Here is a 27,229-nt window from a genome sequence, read left to right as displayed (position 1 = left end):
GCAGGCTTCTCTGATAAGGAAGGAGGAGAACTAGGATCCTGAGTACCGGTGGAGAGATGAGCTTCGGGTGACTCATAGTGTAGAAAGGAGCTTGAGGATGGGGGGCAAAAGGAGTAGCCTTTGTAACAATGTAATAACATGACTGAAATACTTTATTTACATATTATGCATTATAAAAGTTTCTCTATATTCTGTGCTGCACACAATGCTTACAACTACTATATGAGGTTGGTTTTGTCCTCCGCACTTTGACTATGACACAGAGGAAAGGAGGTCCAAGCTGAAACAGAAGTATTCATTCCTAAAACACAACTACTGAACTACTGTGACCCCAGGTTCTCTACCTCACCTTTACACATCTGCCAAGAGCTGAGACCTGGCTGAGGCCACACTCTCAGATGAGCTGTGGCTAAGCTGATAGGACACCTAACTCCAACCCACAGTCCCTCCTTGCTGGAAGAATGCCAATCATAATCTAGCTCCTGTGCCAGGCCAAGACTTCCTTTGGTCTGGGAACATCTATTATTTAAGCATGTATTTTCAGGGCTGAATTTCTTCCAGATTAACTTTAAAGGGGGGGGGGCGTGCATATTGATATTGTTTAACTTCCTTAAATGTGTCCTTTTTTGTCAAAGATTTGTTAGAAAGATGATCAATACTGGAGGAGGCATATAAAACCACAGATACAATTGTTGAACATGACATTACAGTAGGCTTATAAATATTTTCACATTTTTGAAGTCAGATTGTTCTCCTGCCTTGCTGTGGTCCATGTAAACTTTGGAGCACTAAATAAAAGTCAGTCTACACTGGGTGCCAATGAGTATAGACATTGGGGTGCTTTGATGTTAGGATATCAAGAAAATTCTATTCACTCAATTTGAGACAGTCTTTTCTTTTCAACTGAGATATGTGGTTGTGAGTTTTGGTGCATCAAAGCTTCATAGACAACAAATTTAAAAATTCCGTGAACATGAATTAAAGATAAATCATCATGTCTATAGCCTTGCCTTTCAATAGAACCCTAGGTTAATTCCAAGAAGAATGGCCCTTATTCTATTGACAGGCTAGTTAATCTTCCTCTTGCAATCAAACTCCCTTTCCAACTCCCTCCTTTACCTTCGTGCCTGCTTCAAACAGACATTGCTATTGCTAACATAGTTCACTTTTGCCAAGGTACAAAAAAAGACTCGCTCAAGGAAATAACTGGCTCCTTGTTGCTGTTTGGAGAATGGGGAAGGAGACCTGTCAGCATCCACTGCTCACTCCACCTCTGCCTTTCCCTTCTCTCCTCATCTCTTGATCCCTGAGCAGGGGTCTGGATTGTTGGCTTCAGCTATGCATTTAATCTAAGAGGAGGATATGACTAGTGGGCTGTCTATAGATTAGAGAGGGATAGAATTCTAAACCGGGCTGGAAAGAAAAAAATAGAAAGGAAAGAAGAAAAAAAATTTTTCCTCTCAAAAAAAAAAAAAAAGAAAAGCTCCTAGAACATCACAATTAAGACTAACAAGAGGCAAGCAGAGGCCCAAATCTTTGAGGCATGACCCAAGAGGACAAAGAATTAACCAAAAGAGCATAGACAAGATGCCTGGGCTCTGACTAGAGACAATGATCAGTTTCCAGCAAGAAAGGTCATTCCATAGAGGAATCACCCAAATACTCTCAGAATTTAGTCCAAGTTTTTCAAAGGAAAGGACCATAAGCAATGTTGATAGCAATCCCCACCTTCTAGGATTTGTGCTTTTGTGTCATCTCCTCCCCTTGAATGGAGACCGAGCTTTCTGAATTCCAATACCCCCCACTTCTGAACTCAGCTCACGGCATACCCTGATTCCTTTGGGGGCACTCTGGCTATGTCTCTCTTGGTCACTCATTCAGGGAGAATTAGGTTGCCATGCAGTGAGATGTGGAGAAACCCACATGGAAAGGAAATGGTACCTCCTACTACCAGCCAGCGAGGACCAGAGGCTGCCAACAGCCACTTGAGTAAAGTTGAAGATGGGTTCTCTCTCAGTGGAGCCTTGAGATGTCTGTAGTCCTGATTGGCACCTCCACTGCTGCCTCATGAAGGACTCTGGGGACCCAGCTAAGCTGAGCATGGGTTCCTGACCCATATAAACTAATGTGCTCATAGTGATTTGTGAAGATAACCAGGACAGGCACAATATGATATTCCTAGATCATGAAACACATCTGCCTGGTATTGCTTTTTCTAGAAGACTACTATGATTTCAATGTCCTCCAAAGTTCAAGTGTTGGAAGTTTAACACCCAGTGCAACAGTGTTGAGTGTTGAGAGGTGGGTCCTTAAGATGTGATCAGGCCATCAGGGGACTCCCTTATTATGGGAGTAGTTTTTTTATTAAAGAAAGTTTGGCCCTCTCTTGCTCTTTTACCCATGTGACACCTTTTGCCACATTATGATGCAGCAAGAAGACCCTTCCCACATGTAACCTTGTTATCTGGGACTTCACAGCTCCAAAACCACAAGCCCAGTAAACTTCTATTCTTTATAAATTACTCAGTCTGTTGTATTCTGCAACAGCAGCATAAAACAGATGAAGACAAAGTCTAAACTGGAAGATTCTAAAACCCAGCAAGACCTTCATTCCTTCCAGAGAATACCACTGCCCAGTTTGTAAACCACACATTGTATATATTTTATTTTTGTAGACAATACAAATAAAACATTTTTACTTACCACATTTTATTTATAGCTATTTTCAATTTTTTTGAAATGAGTTTTTCAATGTATAATGAAGCCCCTTCCCCAAGGTAACTTCCTGTTGGTCATACTTACAAAGTAATCGGTCAGTAGGAATTCAGATTTGTTTTCTGTAGATAAATTTGCAGTTTCTTCTATTAGCGCTTGGATATCTTTTTCGACATCAATCTTGTTGATGGCACAGTGAATCTGTGTGTGGCACTGCAGAGCCAAGGAAAGCAGAACAAGGTTGTTGAAGAAATGTTTCCTGCCAATTTTTTTTACCCTGCATGCCAAACATGGAGAAACCTTCACTACTCACTGTGGTCAGGGTTTGGCCAAAAAGAGAAATATGCTGGCTGTACTGGTTTAAGTTATTGCATAGAAGTTGAGTTCTTTCCTTCTCCAGGTCCAGGATGCTCTGAAGGGGATGGAAAATGAGGTAAGAGTGATCATTTGGTATGCAAAACTGAAGTCACCCATCAAACACTGACACACCTGAGGACAGTCTGAGCATACTGTCACGATTTGCCTTTTTACTACGTCATATCCAAACAGCAATGAAGGGAGGTTTCCAAGAGAGAATATGAGTTGGTGTCTGTCCTATTTTCCTCCTTTAAAATGGCTTTAACTCACAAGCTTTCCGTGGGATCTTTTGCCCCCAAAGGCGTATAGGAAAATGCTATGGGGTAACCGATGTTCACAAGAATGCAGAAAAAGCAAGTACTAAAGAAGTGCCTCTGATTTCTAGAGCGGAGTGAAGCTCAGTAAAACCCATGTAGAAACACATTTAGACAATAAATACTTTCCAGATCACTCATGGTGGACACATTCTGCTAGTCTCTGTAGGTGCAAAGATGACGAGGCACATTCTCTGTTTAAGGAGACTATCTGACAAGAGCAGGATATGAAAGACTGATCGATTCACAATCTTGGCCCAAAATTAGGCCCTGGGGTCAGAGACTACTGCATGAGGTAGGAGTGTGTGGAATGACAAAAATTCCACAACTGGAGGGTCATGACTTTTGGCTCAGAAGTGTCAACAAGGAAGCAAAGAACATCACCCTTGCCTCATTACCTATTCACATTTTTGAACAAGTTAGCTATCAGACTCTGGCCACTCAAGTTGATGGGACTGGTGTTTTTTAGAGATGGTGGAGAAGTTCAACAACTAGGTGGAGTATGCTGGGGAGATTTGTGGGTCATGTAGGGGCAGCGTGAGGCTGCTGGGTACAGGCCCAGAGGAGTCTGAACCTTGATGGAGATGGCAAGGGACCAAGACAAAATTCTCCCCATTCTGTTTTTATAAGAACGGAGGGTTACATATTCATTCTTTTATCTAGAGAAGGCCGGATTTGCTTTCATAGCTGCTATCCCATCTCCTATACTGACAAAGTACTTGTACTTGGCAAAAACCTTTCATGAGGAAGGCTTTGGGGAAATTAGCAGGTATCCTACCATTGAGAGAAGATGACTTTCTTTCCTGGCCATTGGTATAGAGGTGGGGCTGGAGAGAGTCCAGAGATCCCTGAATTCCCCATCCTGCCTGGCCCTGCATGCCTGATCCAGTATGGTGCTCTTCTACATCCTTGCACTATTACTTCATCTATTGTGTTAAGTAATCCAAACTTTTAATTCTAATTTATTTTTTAAAATTATAGTAAAATGTATATAACCTAAGATGTACCATTTTAACCATTTTTTAAGCATCCAGTTCAGTGCCATTATTATGTAACCACCCCCAGCATCCATTTCCAGAACCTTTTTCTTCTCGTAAAACTGAACCTCTGGTGCACACCTGTAATCCCAGCAGCTCTAGAGGCTGAGGCAGGAGGATCACAAGTTCAAAGTCAGCCACAGCAATTTAGTGAGGTCCTAAGCAACTTAGTGAGACCCTGTCTCAAAATAAAAAATAAAAATGGGCTAAGGATATGGCTTAGTGGTTAAGTGCCTCTGGGTTTTGGTATCAAAAAAAAAAAAAAAAAAAAAAAAAAAACCCCACAAAACAAACAAACAAAAACTGAACCTCTGTACCCATAAAAAATCAACTATTTCCCTTCTTTCCCCAGCCCTGGCAACCATCATTCCATTTTCTGTCTCTATAAATTTGACTCCTGTAGCATCTCAAATAAGAGGAATCATATAATATTTGTCCTTTTGTGTCTAGATTATTTTATAATAATGTTTTTCAGCATGATGTTTTTGAAGTTTGTCCATGTTGTGGCATTTTCTTCCTTTTTAAGACCAGATGAAATTCCCATGTAAATCCATGCTATATTTTATTAGTGTAAAGTCATCTTTAGCCCTTCTTTTAAAAGCAAGTGGTAAAAGGCTCAGTCAATAATTATGAACATCTATACTCATCACATAGACATTTAGATCTTGTGCCCAAAGTCCTAACATTTTATCAGAAGCCTAGATCTGTGACTCAGAGGCCACTTTCTCAGCTGTGTCAAAAGCCACACCATCTTTCTAAGTGGAATCTGTTATTGATTTTCTGAGTCTCTCCAAAACTGCTGGTCCTTGTCATTTGAATGTGACCATTTGCCTTTCTGTCTCCTGGATAAAGGATTAAAAACACAGCAACTCATCAAATGTACTGCTTCTTCAAAGGTCAGAATTGATGTGCCTCATAACAAATGTGTACAACAAATTCTGCTCCTTTGATTGGATCTCAGGTGGGACAATCTTCAAAGAAGAAAAAAAAGTCCTTCTGCCATCAAAAAAGATGTAGAAACCCGATGTTTCAGTTTAGCACTATGCACAAAGAAAGGACTAGGGAAAAAAAAAAAAATAAAGGCAGGTCTTAGAGCACCCTGCATCCCTGGTGGCAGCAGTTTCTTTAATAAATGCTGAACCATTAGCATCAGTCTGAGGCTAGAATAACTGGTGTTCTTTGACAGAGATGGTAATGTTTAACAGATTTTAATTACATTTCAAGGAAATCATTAAAGTGATCTATGCTTGCTCATAAAAAGAGGTGGAAATAAATTCTATGTGGAAAGGAGAAATCCATATCTCATTTAATGAATTATTACTTCCTATTATCTTGTTCTTTTGTATAAAATGGGCAATCCAGAGACATGACACCCTGGAGGACCTCCGGCTGTCCTCTTGTGTTTTCATAGTGGCACATTTGAAGAAAGTGTAGTCAGAGAGTTGTCAAGACACAGCAGATTTAGGGCCTGTCTGTGGCTCAGGCATCATGATAATTCATCCTCTTCAGTCACTCTTTTCAGTTCCTGTCACTACAACAGAGGAGCTTGAGGGGACTGTGTTTTCATTTAAATTGCTTTCATAAAACTAATGAAAGAAATATCATTCTCTTTCTAGAGCAGGGACTCTCAAACTTCAGAATGCTTAGAAGTCACTCAGAGAATCACTCAGAGATTCTGATTCCTCTGAGAAGGTGCTCAGGAATCTGAATTTTAACAAATTTCCAGCTGCTTGGAGACATCATAGGGCCACAAAGGGGCACACAGAAATACCTTTAAAGTCATTCATTATTCTTCCACCCAGGATGACCACTACTGACATTCTAATGGATTTCAGTCTAGGTATGTGTGCATGATTTTATTTTCTAATTTTCTACCAAATTATCCAAATCTGATATCCTAGTTTTTCCACTTAACCTCACACATGAGCAATTTCTCACACCATTCATCTCTGAAGACGATTTAAATTACTTTATAATAGTCTATTGTAGGTATATGATCCATTTAGTCACCCCTTTAATGTTGGTTACTTGGATTGTTTCCCTCTGTTTACTTTTTTCTTTTTCTTTTTCTTTTTTTTTTTTTTTTGAAGTGCTGGGATAGAACCCAGGGCCTCTCAGAGCTCTACCACTGAGCTACATCCTTCCATCTCCTTTTTTTGAATAGAAATCCCGGTGTTGTTTTCAGCTACTTCCTCAAGACAGATCTGTAGAAAGGAAATCACCTTTTCCAACAGGGGTCCTAGGAGGAAATTAAGCTCTAATGAAGCCAGAATTTAAAATAGGCAGTCAGTGTAGACAGATAAATCAGGCTAGATTGAAGAAAACAGACCGGTTGGGGTCCCTGAAGGTCCTCGAAAGTGTAGTCTGCACCTTGTGAGATTGAAATGTTAAGGTTCCCCAGAGTCCTTCCTATACTGCCCCTCCTAAAGAGCTGTTAATGAAGCAACTCCAGAGCTGACAGGGAACTGCTAATTAATTTGCCCTGGCCCCCACCCGCTTCCTGCCCAGATCACTCCATCCTGGCCCCTCCATCCCACCTGTTTCCCACCTTTTGGCCTTCCCACCTGTCTCAGATCAGGTATACAGGATGAGGGGAAATGAACAAGAAAGGGAGAAGAATGCAAAAAAACAAAGAAAACTTTAGATATATCAAAGGGATGGGACTTCCTCATTCCGTGGATTCTGCGTTTGGTTTCCCCTTCCTTAGGGGAGAAGTCTGTTCTGGAGGTATGTGAGGTGTGGCTGGAGGAAGTGGTTCCTTGGGGGACATGCCTATGGGGTATATATTTGTATCTGGCAAGTGGAGTCTCTCTCTCTGCTTCCTGATCATCATGTGAGCTGCTTCTCTCTGCCGCATTCTTCTACCTTGGTGTTCTGGCTCACTTTGAGCCCTGAGGAATAGAGCTGGTCTTCTATGGACTAAGACCTCTGAAACCCTGAGCCCTCAAATAAACTTTTCCTCCTCTACAGTTGTTCTGGCCAGGTCCTTTAGTCACAGCAGCAAAAAAGCTGACTAAAACATCGAGTAAACTTCCTTGAACAGAGTTTAATAAGTGTTTTCTGAAAAAAATTTCCAAAACAAACTCAGAGAAGAGGTAATAGGATACTTGCTAGGACTCTAAATTGAATTCTTATATTCAGCTTTTACAGAAGAATGGTGAGGGAAAGAAGACCAATAAATAAATAAATAAACAGAATTGAGAGGCCCTAATTGTCCCATTTCTATCACTTGCACTTTTAATGAAATTCTCCTTTAATGAATTCAGCCTGTTTTTATATGTTGAATCCCCAAACCATCTTGGGCAGGTTACTTCATCTCTCCAGGAATCTAACATTTTACTCTTGAGTTTGGAAATATACAAAAGATGTAGAAGACATAGAGTAAGGTAGGTGAGTCAATGACGTGTTGGTAAAGGTTGAGTGGGTGTAAGTCAAGGAAATGCAAAGTCAAGGCAGCATTATTGGGGTTAGATGGAACAAGGATGACATGACAGAGGTGGACTCCAGTTGGGTCCGGTGGCTGTGGGCTGGCACTCAGGAGACAGAAGGGAGCTCAGGGGAAGGTGAGTGAAAGGAGCTGTGTCAACCAATGGGAGAGGGAGTGTGATACTGACGGCCTCCAGCACAGCAGCCACAAACGTCTGGGACACAAGAAGCTTGAAAAATGTCCTGCTCTTCCTTAAGGAGATTATGACTTTCAGGAGCTACTCCACCTGATCTGGATTCCAACAAAACAACCATAACAACAAACAAGTTCAAGTTCTTCAACTTCAGCAGGCTTTTTGAAAAGTAAATGAATGTATATTATGTCACCATCAGGATGACTTTGTAAGAAGAGAAGATAATTTCCATAATGCTTCAATATAAAAATAAGCATTGCTGAATTGAGGTAAGGGAAGAGTAGGAGAATTTTAATAGAAGTAAAGGAAACTGAGGTAAGGAAGATCTAGTGAGAGCCTTGGATGATGAGGCTAGTACCAGGGGTACCTGACACAGTTCAAAGGCCCACCCGCTGAGAACCATTACTGTGGCTCACTGCAGTGACATGGGTAGAAGCCTGGGGAAGATGGAGATGCTGAGCTTACAGATTTTTTCTCATAGCCCTTGAAGAGTACCTGGAAGATGGAGTGGGAGATGCAATTTCTCTCCTAACAGAGCTGTCAGAGGAAGCTGACTTTGTGGAAGCTCCAGCTTCACTGGAAAGTCTTGGAATTCTTGGGAGGGTAGAGTCCAGGCTGGAGAGCCAGACTTCAGTAGGTCGTTAGGCTTGAGATGCCTGGCCCTTCCTCATCATCTGCACCTATAGCCTGCTCAGCATAAGCAAGGGCAGCCAGGATCCTATGTTTCTTCTCATTTCTTCCCATCTTTGGGCCAAGTTCTTTTTTTGGGGGGTGGGGGGGTGGGGGGGATTGAACTCAGGAGCACTCAACCACTTAGCCACATCCCCAGCCCTATTTTGTATTTTATTTAAAGACAGGGTCTCACTGAGTTGCTTAGTGCCTTGCTGTTGCTGAGGCTGGCTTTGAACTTGTGATGCTCCTGTCTTAGCCTCCCGAGCTGCTGGTATTACAGGCATGCACCACCATGCCCGGCTTGGACCAAGTTTTCATCTCTCCCTCACTTCCTCCTTTCTCATCTAACTTTACATCTATCTTACACTGAAGGTGGTTGAAATGTGCAAGATTTAAACGCAGCCCCTCGGTTTCTGCTAACCTATATCCTTCCCTCTCCCAGTTCTTACTGGGGTAGAAGCATAGTGCAGAGGCCTATGTTGAATCCCCAAACCATCTTGTGCAGGTTACTTCATTTCTCCAGCCTCACTTTCCTCAACTATAAACTGGGAATAAAATTATGGTCCTCACATGTTGTGATGGCTACAAAATAGGATGCACACAGAAGCACGTAGCAAAACGCACGTCCATGCTGAGCACCAGACACTTGCCAGTAGGTCACTTCTTCAAACAGCAATTGCTTTAAACATTTTTAAAAATTTTAAAACACATGGAGGAAATATAAAACAAAAATATTCATGTTATTACCAGATTGCTAATTATTTAATTTGGTCACATTTATGTTGACTTGAGAAATCGAGAGGTAAGCTACTCATATGTAGAGTTTGAAGAGGGTTTCGATCCTGCGCTGGTTGCATTGTCTCACCAGGGGCCATCCACAAGCTTTGTGGCTATGTGTGGCCGTCCTCCATGAGCTCTAGTTGCCCCACCACATAAAGATTCAGTCAATGTGTATATGTTTACGAACACACCACATATAAACAGTGTAGTGTGGGTGTGAGTTCAAAAATTTTAAAAAATTTACAGATTGTATAAATGGTATATTTCTTTTCTTCAACATAATGTTTTAGGTTAATTCATATTTAAATATAGTTTTAATTAACTTTTTATTGCTGAGTATTCATCTACTTCCAACTTAGAGCACATTATTTAAGACTGGTCTATTGGTGGGTAATAAAAATTGTGTACAATCTTTTTCTCACCATGCAATTATAGACAATTCTGTAATAAACATACTCATGCATTATTCTTGAGGTACAATGTAAATGTGTCTTCAGGATATATGCCCAAAAGGGGAACTGCTGTATTGTGGGTATGTGTACATTTCAATGTTAGTAGAGACCATTAATTACTTACACTAAAGTGGTACAAGAATTCTATCTTCTAACCTCCTTGTTAGTACTTGATATTTATACTTCCTAATTTTGTCAAATGATTGAGCATCTCTTCATATGTTTAATGGTGATTTTGATTTCCCCTTTTGTGACTTTCTTGTTGATATCTTTTATTTATTTTTGTTGGACAATTTGTCACAATTCATTCTTTTTAAATTTTTTTTTTTTTTAGTTGTTGAGGACCTTTATTTTTATTTATTTATTTACATGCAGGGCTGAGAATCAAATCCAGTGTCTCACGCATGCTAGGCAAGTATTCTATCACTGAGCCACAACCCCAGCCCTCACAATTCATTCTTTATGTCTCTGTCTGTACCACTAGGGTGCATTTCTTTCCCTTGTTCTGGGGTTTAGAATGAGGGGCACTAATCTACATCCCCAGTCCTTTTTATTTTTTTATTTTGAAACAGGGTCTTATTAAATTGCTGAGGCTGATCTTGAACTTGCAATCCTCCTGCCTCAGCCTCTAGAGCCTCTGGTATTATAAGCATGCACCACAATGCCTGGCCCAAAGATGCATATTTAAAGTGTTAGGATAGTACTTCATTCATTGTTATATATCTCCAGAGTCCCATGCAATTCCTAACATACAAGGAAACTCCATAAGTGATCACTGTATGGGTCAGCTCTCATGCCTTAAAACTCAATTCAGAATACCTAATATTGAAGCCTCAAGTTATGTTTTTATTTAACAGAACTTTTTAAAGTTAGCTGAATGCTGTTGTGACCCTTGAGAATTAGGAGCTGAAACTCTAGGTAATGATACTCAATAAATGTTTATTGGTACTTCTATCCATGAAGAAATGGAAACAATGAGAGGCAATGTGGTTTGTCTAAGGTCACATAAGAACCAGAGCTAAGACAGAAATAGGGTTTTTTAACTGTCAGACTGACCTTCATTTCCAAGGTCACACAAAGCTCCATGGAAGAAGAAAAATGTGAATGAACAACGTACCTTGTAGCAGTTTTCTAGTGTATTTTCCCACTTCAGTCTAGTAGAATAGCCTGCCATGTTTTTTTGGTAGTAATTTTCATCTTCCTTTTCCAGTTTTTCAGTTGATTTTTTCAGTTTATTGAGGAGCTAAAGCAAAACACATTGTCACATATTAATTAACACTAGTATGAAAGCTCTTTTTAATTCTAAAAAAGAATTACATGTGGCCTAATGATATATTTCAGTTATAAAAAATAACTATAAATGACAACACCAAATATATTTTCCCAGAATAAACAGATGGCAGAACCAGAAGGAAACCTAAAAGGTCTTTTCAGTATGAAACCCTCAATTTTACACATGAAGAAATTGAGGCTTTACATATGAAATGATTTGCTTGCATTTATCAAATCAAAGAAAAGGCCAAATGACAGTGCATTTGAAAATCAGCAATGCGGGTCAAGGATCTCCAATTTACAAATACAATCTACCAATAAATCCTATAGTCTCATTTGGTAAATCTTTTAGGTCCTTGAATTTCTTACCAAGACAGGTAGAGACTTGTGGAATTATATAATTTTTAGAATAGAGCTGGCTATCATCCTGTCTGACCATCTTGAAGCTAGCAGTGGACATTGGGAGTCAGACTTCCAGAATTAGAGTCCTGGTTCTGGCTAGGAGAAATTACTTAGTCTTCATAAGCCACGATTTTCACATTCTCTGATGGGGATGATGATAATTCCTGCTTTGCTGGGCTGCTTTGAGGACTCATGGGTAATGCATTGTAAGGCACACAACACCTAGCAGAGCACTCAAAACACTGGTGACTGCAATTGTTACTAATGAAAAGCCTGAGATATAGGCCCCATGTTCACTGTCAGATAGATGGTATCCTCTCACATTGCTTCCCAAAGAGTCCCCTCCTGCCAATATTTGCCATTTTTATTGTTACGTCTTCTGGTACATTGAAGTAACACAGAACTTCCAGAACCACAGTAATTGAATTTGATGATCAAAATGTCCAGACAAGCAATTTCATATCTCTGAGAAATGAGCAAGTTGATTACATGAATGATTTTCAAACTTCAGCATGCCTAGAATGACGTGGCATGCTTGTAAAATGGGAACTTCCAGGGCCCCACATGGAGCAAAACTGATGCAGAAGCTGGAACTTGGAAATCAGAATCTTCACTCCCTCCTCAGATGATTCTCATGCAAACAGTCCTCAAACCACACTTTAAAGAATAGCAAGAACTTCCCTGATTTTAGCAGTGTAGGAATTTCAAGGACAGAAACAAAGGCTTTAAGAACGACCCTCTTTATGTTTAAGGACATTTTGACTAATGTCACAATAATGAAGAACATCCATCCAAAATGCTGAATATTAATACCACTCACTTTATTATTCCAATTGATATGCTAGCTATTCAGCTGTCCTTCAGCTGTGATGTATGACCTACAAGGACATATCACATTTAGTTTTGTATTTTAAGTGTAATGAACCACATCTATTTGAGAAACATGGCTTGTGAGTTTTAACCTGATAACAATATAGCGAAAGAGCCCAAAGAGTACCAGGGCTGTACTTTGCTAAATCATTGTCCTTAGATTCTTATGGAGAATGCTCAGACACCCAGCAGTGAGAACTAAGTCGCTTTTGATTTTGTGTGTGTGTGTGTGTGTGTGTGTGTTGCTAGGGATTGAACCCAGGGCCTTGTGCATGTGAGGCAAGCACTCTACCAACTGGGTTATATCCCCAGCCTCTAAGTCCCTTTTGAGATGACCACTCACATTCATTACTGTGTGATGGCACTACTGACCACAAGTTTCTGCATAGCAAATGTATAGAAAAGAGCCCCAAATGGATGTAAAAAAGAACATAGACTACTGTTTTTATTTAAGACATGTCCTTTACTAAAATTTGTCAGTATTCTTCTTTCCTCTTGGAAAAAACATCTTATTCATTTATTCACCGAACATTTATTGATTGTTTGCAATGTGTCATAGGTTCTTTCTCTCTGGGAATAGAAAAGAGAACAACATGGGCTCTTTCTCTAGATCACATAGGCCACTGCCTCCCTGTGTGTTAAGGTCTAGGAACTCCAGTTTGACAGAAGGGCTTAGGTGTCACTGGGGCACCAAGAGAGGTACCTAAACTAGTGTTGGAATTAGGAAACCACTTAAGCTATGACTCCACACATAGTAGGTGCTGAAAAAAAATTAAAAAGATCCTTATGTGAAGAAACCTAAAATGAAAGTAGAAATTGGTGAGGCAAAATAGCACGGCACCATACAGGCAAAATTTTTGGTAAGACTGGAGTACACAATCTGGGAGAGAGAAGAGTGCTCCGAGCTGATGCTGACAGGTCCCCACAGTCAAGTCAGGGACGGTCTTAAGGGCCACAGAACAGAGTGAGGACTCTATTCTGAGGCTACTGGAAAGACTTTGAAGGCTTTAAAGAAGAGAATGGCATATCAGATTTGAGTTTCAGAAAAGTCAACTTGACCTGCCCATCGGGATAGAAAGGAAGAGACAACACAAAAGGCAAAGAGCACAATCTGCCAGTCAGTGGAATCCCGACTAACAATGATGGTGGGTCAGGAAAGAGCAGTGGCAAGGAGCCACACAGAAGTGAACAAGCTCAAGAATTTGGTGGCTTAGGTGTTAGAATTGGGAGGATATGGCTGGATGGTGATATTCAAACATCTAGAAAACAGGAATACAGAGGATCTTTTGGTAGAGACAAATGATGGGTCTGACAGTAGATGTTGAATGTGAAGTGACAGAAGACAGTTTGCAAACTGGTTTAAGCTGGAGATAAGAAATTTAGGTACTTCAGCATAGATATGGTAGGTGAATCCTTGAGAGTCTATTTGACTGCAGGACCTCAAGGGTACTGCATTGGACACTGGAGATTTAAACAGAGTAAGAGAAATCCTCTGAAAAGGCAATATACATAGATTGGGTGGAAAAAGGAAGTGCATAAGGAGCCCAAGACAAAATTTCCAGAGGTAGGAGGAAAACCAAGAATAACATTTTGCTCAAGGTAAAGGAAGAAAATGTTCCTAGAAGGGGAAAATAAACAATGTTTAATGCTTCCAAGAAGTTCAGTAAGGTCAGCACTGGGAAGTACCCGTTGGCTCTCACAACAAAGAAGACTTTGTTTTCTTTTCTTTTTTTTTTTTTTTTTAGGACACTCTGAGTGGTGGGTGAAATGGTGGGGAAAGCTGGATTAGGGTGTTAGAAATGACAAAGATGATGAGATGAGGAAGTGGAGACAGAGCACAGACAGTCCTTCAAATAAATCTTACTGTAAAAAAAGGAGAGAGGATAATAGAGGAATAGGAACAGAGTCATGAAAAGGCTTCTGACTCTTCCTGCTCTTCCAGGACAGGAAGTGCAATGGCTGAATGTGTGTCTCCAAATTCACGTTGGAATTTTGAATCCCAAGGTGGTAGCATTAGGTGAGGGCGTTAGGAGGCAGGGCCTTTGAGAAGTGATTAGGTCTTGAGGGTGGGGTCCTCATGAGTAAGATTAATGCCCTTAAAAGAGGAACCCCCAAGGTCTCTCTCACCCTCTTCTGCCCTGTAGAAAGAGGAGGAAACCAAAGGATTGCAGCCAGCAGCCGGGGACAAGGCCCTCTCCAGCACTACCAGGCGCTTGGCATTCTGACCTTAGATTTCTAATATCCAAAAGTGTGAGGAAATAAATGTTTGTTGTTTAGGACACTAGGTGATGAGGCGGAGTTACAGCAGCCTGGATAGACTGAGATGCTCGAGGAAGCCTTGGGAGCAATCCCTGGGTGGCACGTCAAGGGATGGGGGAAAACCAGAGGTGTGTGAGAGGCAGGATGGCAGGAGCTCGGGACACAGGAGGAACAGGGCTCTCCATTGGAGTAAGCAGATGCTATTTCTGGGGGAGGCAGGTGGCTCTGCTGCCTTCTGTTCACTCTGTGAGGTAGAGAGCAGGAGAGTCTGCTGTGTGGGGGTGTGAGGATGGAGGCGGGAAGAGAATGGAGGCTTCCATCAGCTTCTGGTGAGAAGAGGGACTGTTCAGCAGGAAAACAGCAAGAATTGCTGAGAAGCACAGAGCTACTGCTCAAAGTGGAGATACAGATGCTTCTGTTGAAATGAGAAATGAATGCTGCCTCAGGTGCCCCACTACAGGACGAGAGAACAGCCACCTGATTAAGCAGAGGAGGTGGGATGAGTCTTGTGGTGTAAGAACAGGCTAAGGTCATGGTTGCAGGACCTGCTGCTGGAAGGCAGGGGAGGACTGCAGACTTCCACCTCCCAGAGAAGCTGCTAATAAGGAGGGAAAAGGAAATTCAGCATTTGACTGTGCAATCTTTTTTCTTTGTTATTACTTGACATCAATAAAGAATAGCTCCTAATGAGGGCTTGGAATGCCTGGGACAAATCCTGGTGCTGAGCATTTTTGCACACTGTGGGTTAGCCTCCTTGGAAGCCACCTCATTATTCAACACTTATTATGACTTCAAACTGTGAAGACTGACCTGTGAAGAAATAAGAACCTTGTAAAATGTTGCTAACAATGAATTTAAGTTATTTAACTAATAGTCTCTTTGGATGAAATGATAGAGCTACGTGCAGTGACAATTTTCTTTTAAGAATGTTTGGGACCGCAGCAGCAATGCTGCCTGTATTTCCTTAGGGGTATTCTGTCTTCTGAAGAAGGTGCTGAATATTTAAAAGGTTTCTCATCTGGGTCACATACCATGTGAGGTGTGCAAGATGACGTACTGGGAGTGCAGGCAGAAAGTAGTTGCTTTTATTCCTGCACCCCAATATCATTTGTGTTCATTTTGGCCTAAGAACACAATTATCAAGCTCCTATTGAATACAGGACAGGACATTATTGCCCACAAATGGACAGTTGTGGATTCTGAAGTGACCTGGAGAAAAAGCAGGGATTTTGCAACATGAGAAGCTGCCACGGTCTTTTCAAGGGTCTTTTCTTCACTTCCAGCATCCTGGGACAAGAGCCATCGGCATGGGCCTAAATCATATGGATTTGCAGAGTTATTATCCATCTTTGATTGGGTTCATATAAAAATGCACACTTGTCTTTAAAATATTTTTTTCTTTTCAAATTTATTTTTATTGGTGCATTATAATTGTATGTTATGGTAGAATTCATTATTCCATATTTATGAATGAACATAATATAATTCGATCAGTCTCATTTCTTAATACCTTTTAGAAATATTTCTACCAGGAACCCATAGACTTATGTTGCTACCCAGGAAAACCACAAAAACAGCAGAGCTGATACTTTATTTTCCTCCTGGTTATAAGCATGTCATTGCCCACAATGAAAGTAAAAACTGGGTGATCCAGCAAGATATGAAAAAAAATCCAATTATTTAATTATTTTAAAAAATTTAAATTATCAAGAGGACTGATAGAAAGATAAATTAATACTTACTATGGTTAAGGCTAAACCTTGCCTAAAGTATGTATTTTGTTTATACACTTACTTAATGGTTGTTACCTAGTGATTAAGTAGACATCACAATTATCTAATCATCTGAAATATTATTTCATCTGTCTCATTCTGCAAACATTTCTACTTTACGTTCATATTAGTATAATATATATAAAATACCATACATCCTTTCCAACATATATAAAATATATATATATATTTTACTTACTTGGAGTGTGACCTGAGGGTTTTTTTCTTCTACTAATAGGTTTTTTTTTTTTAATTGTAGATGGACACAATATCTTTATTTATTTATTTTTATATGGTTCTGAGAAATCGAACCCAGTGCCTCCGGCATCCGAGGCAAGCGCTCTACCACTAAGCTATAACCCCTGTCCTTTAATAGAGTTCTTTATAAAAAAAAAAAAAGAAGCTGTTGGCCTAATCTGTGATGTCAATAATATCTTTGAAGAATATTTGTGGGCCCAGAATGATTTGGAGACCCTTCTTATGCCTTGCCAACCTTCAACTCTACAGAGAGTCCATGCAGAGGAAGGAACCAGTCAGTTCTTGTGTTCCCAGCTCAGAGCAGGAAACCTGCCTCCAAGCCCCATGCACCCAGCCGCCCACACCAGCTTACCTTCTGCTTCTCCTTCTGAGTCATGGATTGCTTGGAGCTTTCTACAAGATGGAAAAGTGCTTCATGCTTCTTAGTACTCACCATTAATTTTTTCTTAGCCTACAGTCAAAAACATACAGACAAGATATAAAGGAGCAGAAATGAATATCCAGAGCCAAGCTATTTTGTTTTGAATGAGGCATGTTCAAATGCTAGCTTGAACCACTGCGTAATTTTAGTTCTTCATTCCCTCCCTCTTTTCAAAATCTACCTAAAATACTGCAGCAGGGAACACTCTGCTCTGAGAACCACTGTGCACTTGGTCATTGCATGGGGTGCACTCAACATTTTGCTCAATCAAGAGAGGTCTGAAAGCCTTCAGAACACTGTCCTATCTAGTGTGGCTTTACCATATGAAATTATAACAAAAGCAGAAGGCCATCGGCATTGTTCTTTTGAGAATCTTAGCTGGGCCACAGCTTAGATTATTGTAAAATGTTGTCTTAAAGTTTAAGCATCGCTGGAAACCTTGCTGTCTGATACCTGGGCTGGAGAGCTGAGCAGTTCCTAGCATCCTTTGAAATGTCCTGTGCTTGCTGAGGGTGGGGAGTGAGGGGAGAGGTGGGGAAGGAAGAAACACTCCATGTTTCCTGCCCCGTGGATGCATCAAAGCTTGGTATGGGTTCTGATTTGGGTGATGCTTTCTTTTTCTGCATAGTTGACTTTGGCTAAAAGATGATGCTTCAGAGAGAAAATAAGCAAACAGATTTAGGGTTGAGTTGGAGTCAACCTGTTCAGGAACTAGATCGACTGAGAGATTATTTGGCTTTTTACCTCAAGATTGCCAGGCCTACAAACACGGATAATAAAGGGGGAAACCTGGGTCTCACTCCCCTTGGGCTTTCGCCTTTGGAATCAGAGGCACAGCCTTCTGCCTCTCTCAAAACATGTGAAGGCTCAACAAAAGGACATTCAAGGAAAAGCAACCCATAGCACTTCCCCCCACCTTTGTCAGTCACATGGCTGCTGATGAGTGAGAGCAAGAGGACTTGGTTTTCTAAGGCTTGGCATTCGAGTTTCCAAAAGAGACTGTTTCATTGTTGACATGCTGAATCCCTTGAATTACAACTGGAGAGAAAATTATTATAGCTCGAGAATTTTATGTTTTCTAATTTCTATTACTCTTCATAAAAAAATAAAATCATTTTGTTGAGCAAAATGACTTGGTAGAAACTAGGAAATGATAAAAGTTTTTTTTTTTTTGGTTCTTGGAAGCAATTGTAGCTTCAGAGTGTTTTTTTTCTGGCTTTTGGTCCATTGTATTAGATTTCCTGTGAAAGCTGAATATTTAAAGAAAATTGGTTTATAAAAACAAATCTTTTTAAAAAGAGTTCGGAAAAATCAAAAGCAGAACTGAAAATAAGTGACTGAATACTTTTTCTGAGACCTTTAGAGATTTATTATAAAAGTGATTTTTATGAGCTTTGTTTGAGCAGTACAATTACTGTCCGCATAGAAATTCATTTATCTCAAATATTTCTTATTAATGTCCTTAGTCTGTGGAGTCCTCAGAGTCAGCAGAAGCTTCAGAAACAATGATGAGGCCACCTGTTACTGAGGGCATCTCTGGTCATTTGGCACCAGGAACTGTTTACTTGCAAATGTTCCTTCTGGGCACTAACACTTAGGAGATGAAAAAGGAAAATTTAAACTCTTAAAGTACAAGTCCTCTCAAAGGATATCATTGGGTTTTCTTAGCAGATTTCTTAGTCTCTTATCCTTCCTAGTTAAAATGAGCTTCTGCTAACCAGATTATTCTGGAATAATCTGTACATATGGATTCCATCTGCCATTTTCTCTGTTAAGAACCTATAATGGTATGCTACAGCTTCCCATCACTTCAATATTCCTCTCCTTAGAATTCATTCACTATTTTCTGCATATTTTATCTAGCCAACTAAATTTCAAATTACTTGAAAACAAGGATCATATCTTATCATAGTATTATGCATAGAAAACAGAGTATACATTCTTGTGAAATGGACATGTGCATTTCACTTGACATTCACTACCCTCCCCTCACCATGCCCTCTCACTAATGAGGTCAAGATCACCAAAACCCTTCTCCCAATGAAAATCCCAAACTCAGATGATGTTTGTCATGTGCCCTGAGTTTCAAATTAAACAGAGAGATAGTCGGTATAGTGTAATGGGACAGAGCAGTGACTCTGGAATCTAAGAATTTGTAAGAATTCTTGGTTCAACCATTAACCAGCTTTATACCCTTGGAAAAACGACTTCAGCTCTCCATCTCAGTTTTCCCATGTGTAAAATGGGACAAGGCAAGGTCATATACTACACTGGGTTGCTGTGATTTATGAATAACCATATTTTCAGCCATGTTCTTCTTTGGCTTAGTTGAAAGACATGTCTGTATAATAACTCAGGTGAAGAAACATTTTTCTTTGCAGTTAGCACTTAGCAGCACTAGATGATGCCTGTGTAAAAAGGAAAAGCTTCAGTATTAAAAAATTAAGGTTATACAAATGATATTTGTGGATACTTGCCTTAATTTGCTGATTCCAATTGCTGATAACAAGATTTGCTGTCTTTTCAACTTCATTATCAAGCTGTTGAAGAGAAAAATAGAAAAATGTTTTGCTTTCTTCTTATTTAGTCACTGCTGTGGACTAAATATTCACTTAGCCCCTAAATTCATAGGTTGAGCACTTTTCCCTCAATGTGAGGGATTTGGAGGTGAGGACTTCAGGACTTGATTGATAATGAGGGTGGGGCCCTCCTACATGGATTGGTTCCCTTAAAAAAGAGGCCTTCAGGGCTGGGTTTGAGGCTCAATGGTAGAGCACTTTCCTATCTGTGAGGCACTGGGCTCTGGGCTGCATTCTCAGTACCACATAAAAATACATAAATAAAATAAAGGTATTGTGTCCCTCTACACAAAAGAGGCATTCAGAGGTCCATTGCTCCTTCTGCCATGTGAGCACACAACAAGAAGATGGCCGTCTGTGAACCAGGAAGTGAACTCTCACCAGACACCAAATGTGCTGGTGACTGGATCTCAGAATTCCCAGCCTCCGGAACAGTGACGAGTAAATTTCTGTTATTTCTAAGCCACCCGGTTTATGCTATTTTTATAATAACAACCTAAACTAAGACAGTCATAGTGCTGATTTAATTCTGGAACAATCACTCTTACAATCCACTGGGTTTCAAAATCCTGTAGCAAACACTTCCTGAGGAAAGTAGCCAAACTATCTTATCTCTGTGTCAAGTGACTCCTGGCAGGATTTGGAAAAGTAATGATTTCCAGTCTATAATGATGTGAAAAGCATATTCATATATGCAACTGTGTGGAATAGGCACTTGCAGAGGCTGGGTCACTGCTGGTCCCATCACATCCTCTTTAACATCAATCCATGTGGCAAAAACATCAGCACCATGAGAGCCAGTACAGTCCTGGCACTGCTAAGTTTAATAAATGTCTCCATTGCTCCTCATGTGACTACTGCTTTAATTTCAAGAAGATTGAATTCTTAATCATAATTAACTTTTGAAAAAAGGGACAGTGATAATAATGATGACAGTGGACTTGGGCCATGCCCCAGGGAGAGCAGATATAAATTAGGGTGGAATTTTTTCCCTGGTCCACAGACTCAGCATATCAGCTATCTCTCAACCACTCTGAGAATCGGCAAATGCAAAGCTTTTGTTTTCCCCAGGTGATTAAATTTAGGATACAGGGTTTATTGTAACAAATGGAATGAAGATGATTTTATGCACTATACCCCTTTTGATCCTACAGATGTGACTGGAATGTGGAACAAGTTCACTTTTAAAGATAAAATCTAATCTTTTATCTTTTGTGTGAGAGTGGGACAGAAAGGTGGGGTACAGTATGGCTGTGTGGCGGGTGGTGGGTAATGCTAAAAAGAGGACAACAAGCAGAGACAGCAGTTTGGGGGTCATGACATCAGCCACCTAAAGCCCTGTGATAAACTGTCATCACTCTATGCCTAATTTATAATAAGTACTACAGAAATGTAGTTATCATATGGTAAAAGTATATTTTGTAATTAATGAAATATAGCTTAGTGATTAGTTTTTATTAAATTGGTTTGCAAAGGTGGATGATGATATTGCTTCCTAATAATTCTTGTAAATTTCTAACTATCACCCTAGACCTAGTTAGAACATCCAATCTAGTAAAATCTGTATATATTCACAGAAACATCAATTCTACTTCCTAATTCAGTTGAATGAGTTAGAATTTAAATATTTTAAAAATTATTTCTCTTTCATCAGAGCATTTACAAATCCCACCCCAACAGAGCCAAGCAGTTTAGTGTGGCATTGATGTGGCCTGGAAACATAACTCAAGGCGCTTAACACCTGTAAGATACACAAAGAAAAAGGACCACAAACAAAGGATACCCTACAAAAGGACCAGGTACCCCAAGGGAGTTGACTAGCATTTTTTTTTCAATTTTAAGAATATTTGAGGACTGCATTCTATTATCATCTTTACAAAATCCTAAAATGATAAGAAAAGCATCTTTATGAATTGTGTTCATATTCTTCTGTTTACAAATGGATTAAATAAAACTGAAAAAATATCTACAAAAAGTACAAAGTATGAAATAGCGATAACCAGTAATTTCACCTCAAGGTAATTCTTATTAACATTTTGGGAAGATTCTTCAAGATTTTTTCTGGGTATGTATGCATAGCAGAGCTTAAAAATTGAGATGATATTGTTTGTTAGATTGTTCTCATCCTGCTTTTTTATTCAACACTACATTGTGAACAAATCCCCATGTGATCAAATTCTTTTTTATAATAGAGTTTTTTTTTTAATTTCTTTGTGTTTTTGTTGCTGGTGATTGAACCCAGGGCCTTGCACACACTAGGCAAGTACTCTTTTCCCACTGACCTACATCCTCAGCCTTCTATAATAACATTTTAATGGTTGCATAGTATTCTATTACTTGCCTTTATCATAATTTGTTTTATTTTCGTAGTTTGTCTTTGAATGATGAAGTATTTGTCACTTTTCCACTACTATAAATAATGCACTAACAAACAGCCATTCTCATAAATCTTGGAAGTGTGATTTTGATTATTTTTATGTTAAATTCCTAAGAGCTAGTATCACTTTTAGATCACCTTTTCCTCCACTGGCCACAGGCAGTAATCTTGCTTTAAACAGGGAAGAAAAGAAAAGCTTTGACTCACCGATTTCCTCTTTTTCTCTTGCATACTCAGGACTTGATGAGTTGGTTTTATTGCTTCCAACTCAATTGCTTTGCCAAGTTTTCTGGAAATAGAACATAAAGACATACAATCATTGTTTTTAGGGTTTATATCTACTTTCCCAATTACTTTCCAGGGAAATAAAATGGCATGTTATAGCACATCAATTCAGTGCAAGTTTGAAGTGGAATATTTGTGCCCCAACCCCTTTGAATATGTGTGACTCTCCTTGGGGCTGGAGCAAGGCCAGGGTGGGAGGGGGGGCACACTCACTGATGCAGGTCCGCTGTGGATCTCATGCCCTCCGAGGCCCAAGCCCAGGCATTGCTGAGACAGCTAGAGGCAAAAACAGGGTGGGGTAGTGTGATTTTCCCGTGAACGCTGAGAAACGAAGCATCACTGTGCTACACTGTCAGTGGATTTTCTTCCCTAAGCATATTTCCATTTCTCCAGGAGATTAAATTCTGCCAATATACTTATGTGCACTATAGTCATTATATTTACTGTTTTTTACTCCCATAATTTTTTTCATTTAGATTTTCATCTTCCATTTCATGTCTGTAGAAAATCAGGCAAATCAAATAGCTGAGGAAGAGAGCAGATGGGAGATAGGATGCTGAGTTAGAAGGCCCTCAAAGACAATCTTTTCAGTTTCCTCGCTTTACAGATGAATAAACTTGTGAGTCTTTGAGAAGTTAAGTGACAGAGGACTTGACACCCTGCTCATGTTCTGATTGCTGCTCTTGGGGTTGGGATCCAGCTTCTGCTCCCTGCCAACTTTTAGTACAACATCTCAGACCTTTCCTGGTCCTTTCAGAGATACTCCAATTGAACACAAAAGGGAGCACTGCCAACTCCCCAGGAGCAGAGGAGAAAGATTAGAAAGTGTGATGTCATCTTCTGCCACAGAAGAGATCCAACTCCTGGAAGCCGGTGTATTGCCTGCCTTCAAAAGTCAGGAGAATGAACCCTACTGCATTAGTAACCTCTAGGGACAGAGCCCATGTTGATTCTAATGAGGAGGGAGAGGAGGAATATGCATCCTGGTTAAAATCTGAACAGTGCAGAGGTCTTCTTCTCTAAAGCCTGAGTTTGTACCCTGTAGACAGAGGATGGGAGAATTGGACCAAAATATCCCAATCTTTTTACACCTCCGAAGACAGGAACAAAACCAGGCACAAGAGAAGACCTACTGTGTGCTGCCAGTGATCGCAAAGCACAGAAAAGACACAACAAATCTATATTGACAGGAAGCAGATGAGTGGTTGTTTGGAGCTACAAATAGACCCTGGGAATTTTCAGTGTGATGAAAATGTCTGTTTGGGCTTTGGTTTGTTACACGGTACAAATGTGTCAAAATTGACCAAACCAAATGCTTCAGATTGGTGCTTAGTACTGTCTGTAAATTAATCCTCAATAGAGTTGTGTGTGTGTATGTGTGTGTATTTTCTTTAAGGATGCCAGGCACAATGTGGGGGGAGTCTCCCAGTGGTCCCTCAGAGCAACTGGAGAGCAAGGCAAGAGACCTGGAGGGTTGGCCTCAGAGAGGCTGAGTCTGGAGGCACCCTTCCTCCTGTGTTTCTTGTGTGACCTTGGCAGAATCACTTTCCTCTGACCCTCACTCAACTGATAGTTTAAAATAAAAACACGTTGGGATATCTGTGCAAGTAAGTACCTAAAACAGATTTTGGTATACAAAAGTTCAATTGATGACTATTAGTAAATATACTCATGCTGGTTAATAGAACATTCCGGACATGCTAACTCTTTGGTGGTACTATGCTGGATGCTGGGGTTGCAGCACAATAAGACACACACTCCTCCACCTCTTATTCCTGAGGAGGAATTATTCTCATTAAAGAATTAGAATCAGAGACAAAAATGAACATTTACAGAGCTTTTGCTCCCAGTCAGGTACTCTGCTCAGTATACCTGTATTATCTCATCTACTCCTTAAGACTGTAAGAGATAGACATTATTTTTATTTTAAAGTGACACTGAGAGGAAGATAAATTGTCCTGGGCCACTAGTCTGATAAGTGGTAGAGCTAGAATTTAAACCAGAGCAGTATAGGCAGAAGCCTATCTGTACCCAACAATTGTACTGTACTGGCTCCTTTGCAGTTTACCAGAATGCTATCCTAAATATAAAAACAAAGCTAAAAGCTAGAGCTATTTCAAAGCTGTCATTTGCAATTACAGGTGACATCTAGTCAGGTGATATCTAAGGAATGGGAATTTAGGCTCCAGAAGCCTTCTTTGTTTCTGTTCATTTTCTCTCTTTCATTATGGTAAGTAGCTTTTGAAATAGCACTCATGGTTTAGGGGTCACATCTGTATGCATTAGTCAAGAATCTCTGCAGCCAATTATCACTAATGGACCACTTTCAGAATACCTGGATCTTCAGTCCTCCAAAAGAAGAAATCTGCTTCATTCTGAGAAGAATGTGAACCAACAACTTTTTGCACCCAAGGTTCAAGCCAGCTTTTCACACTTGTTATTGCAATTAATATGCATATGATGTACACACACACACACACACACGCACATTCACACGTACACAATGGGACACATATACTCCATCACACTCCATCTAATAGAGGAGAAATCAAGACACAAAGAGGCTGAGTTGCTTGTCAAAGGCCAAAGGGTAGAGATAACACAGAATTCACATTTTCCCAAGATCTCCTGATTTAACTACATTACTATCACCAAGCCAGTTACAAGTATGAGCTTCGGAGTCACAGGCCTAGTTGCTATGCAACTCTGCAACTCATTACCCATGTGATTGGGAGTTTCTTAAATTCTCCAAGCCTCAAGTCCTCTTCTGAAAAGATGGATGATAATAAGAGCTCTCAGGTTGTTGTGAGGACTAAATGAGAGCATCTGCCAAGCACTTAACAGTGTACAGCACAGAGTAAGTGCCCTCACACCAGAAGCCGTAGTTGACGGCGTGGGCCTGCCACATTGAGAGGAAGCTGGGGACACTGTGTATTCTTTTTAAGAATGATTTTGCCTTACCTCTGCCATCATACTTACTTTTTCTTTGTGTTCTGTAATGCTTTACTCAGCTTGATTGCCAGCTTCTGGAGCCCTTTGGCGTAGCTCATCTCTAGGTTAGCCCTGTTAGCAAAGGGATAGTTGTTAAATAGCATGTACTGGTTGGAAGTCAGCCCCCCCACCCCCTCACACACACAGGCTCAATGATTACATAAAGAAGAGATGACTTCCTATAAGGACCCTCTTGTCTTTAGACAAACCCTTCAGGTTATGGAAAAGGATACCATAAAGGGAGAGCATTTTATTTAACCTTCTTTCACAGCAGTGTTATGAATTGAACTGTGTCTCCCCCCAAAATATTGGGTTTGCAAGTGAAGATCAAGAGAATTTAAGAAACTCTCAATCACATGGGTAATGAGTTGCAGAGTTGCACAGCAACTAGGCCTGAGACTCCGAAGCTCATACTTGTAACTGGCTTGGTGATAGAACCCCAGTGTCTGGGATTGTGATCTTATTTGGAAATGGGGGTCTTTGCAAATGAAGATCAAGATGAGGTCAACAGTGTGGGCCTCAACCCAATACAATGTGTCCTTATAAAAGGCAGAGATTTGGACACAGAGACAGACATGAACAAGGGGAGCATGACACATGAACATGAAGACAGAGATCGGGATGATGCATCTCCAAGGCAAGGAGTGCCAAAGATTGCCAGCACACCACCTGAAGCAGGAGACACCCATGAAACAGCTTCTCCCTCATAGTCCTCAGAAGGAACCAACCTACTAATACCTGGATCTCCAACTTCTAGTCTGCTGTTCAAGACATCCACCCAGTCTGTGGTAACTTGTTATAACAGCCCAAGAAAACTAACACAGCTGGTAAGGAACAGAAGTAGTACCAGGGCAGGTATGATGGCACACACCTGTAATCCCAGTGGCTGGGGAGGCTGAGGCAGCAAGATCACGAATTCAAAGCCAGCCTCAGCAATTCAGGGAGGTCCTAAGCAACTCAGTGAGACCCTATCTCTAAATAAAATACTAAAAAGGGATGGGGATATGGGGTTTAATCCTCAGTACCCCCAAAAAAGATTTAAAAAAGGAGTTTTAATCAGATTAGCTCTAGATTATAATAGCTGGAAATAGAATGATACCATATGATTGAACTCACAAAGCAGTAGCTTAAAAGGAATCCTCCTGTATCAGTCTCCCAAATAGCTGGGACTACAGGCATGCACCCATATCTAGCAGTATCATGCACCCATATCTTGGAAAGTTGTTGTGTGGCTGACATCAGATTTTTAGAAAAGAAAACTTCCACGACTTTCTCTGCAGGACAAGATTCAGCAAGAGGTCTGGATATGCCCTCCAAAGGTAACCTCCTTGGCTCTGTTGGATCACTCTTACCTTAAACCGATTGAACCATGGTCTATTTATCAGCCCAGCTATAGCTATGATGAAGGGATAGTCTTATTCACCTCACTTCTGACTACAGATAAAGGAAATGTAAGTTTGATCTATATTTCTTAATAGGGACCATAAGAGGTTTTGTTGCATCTTTTCCAGTTTTTAGTTCTATTTTTTTTTAAATTATCAAATACCTTTAAAATTGTTTTGTACTTAATTTCATCTGGGAAAAACCCAGAACTCTTTAGTAACACTATCTTAATAACTATACATTTTCACACAAATTGAACTTACTGTTGTAAACCAAGCAAAGACTGGCAGTTCTTTTATAAATAGGATCCAGAGACCTTGGAGCATTGATCTATTATAATTTTTTTAATTCATTTCTCCTTGTTAGAACATCTCTACTTATTTTTACCACTTTTTTTTTTTTCTGGAAGAAAG

At 40.2% G+C, this 27,229-nt stretch overlaps 1 protein-coding gene across 6 annotated transcripts in view; it reads right to left on the bottom strand.

Annotated features, from left to right (window-relative positions):
• Nostrin (nitric oxide synthase trafficking) overlaps positions 1–27,229 on the bottom strand; it is a 58,645-nt gene that overhangs the window by 9,391 nt on the left and 22,025 nt on the right. For 4 of the 6 annotated variants that reach the window (XM_015479278.2, XM_015479275.2, XM_015479279.2 and 1 more), the window contains 8 exons: positions 25,422–25,505; positions 22,656–22,718; positions 22,365–22,446; positions 19,679–19,741; positions 17,133–17,231; positions 11,065–11,190; positions 3,029–3,127; positions 2,803–2,928 (listed from right to left, as the gene is read on the bottom strand). In XM_015479278.2, the coding sequence (XP_015334764.1) occupies positions 2,803–2,928; positions 3,029–3,127; positions 11,065–11,190; positions 17,133–17,231; positions 19,679–19,741; positions 22,365–22,446; positions 22,656–22,718; positions 25,422–25,505 (742 nt within the window). The remainder of the gene's footprint in view (positions 1–2,802; positions 2,929–3,028; positions 3,128–11,064; positions 11,191–17,132; positions 17,232–19,678; positions 19,742–22,364; positions 22,447–22,655; positions 22,719–25,421; positions 25,506–27,229) is intronic. The other 2 variants (XM_048812425.1, XM_048812426.1) reach the window with 1 other exon arrangement.

This window comes from Marmota marmota, unplaced genomic scaffold, assembly GCF_001458135.2.
Source record: "Marmota marmota marmota unplaced genomic scaffold, marMar, whole genome shotgun sequence".
NCBI classification, from domain to species: domain Eukaryota; kingdom Metazoa; phylum Chordata; class Mammalia; order Rodentia; family Sciuridae; genus Marmota; species Marmota marmota.
The sequence above is the reverse complement of the archived record's forward strand: the minus strand, read 5'-3'. Positions and strand labels throughout refer to the sequence as shown.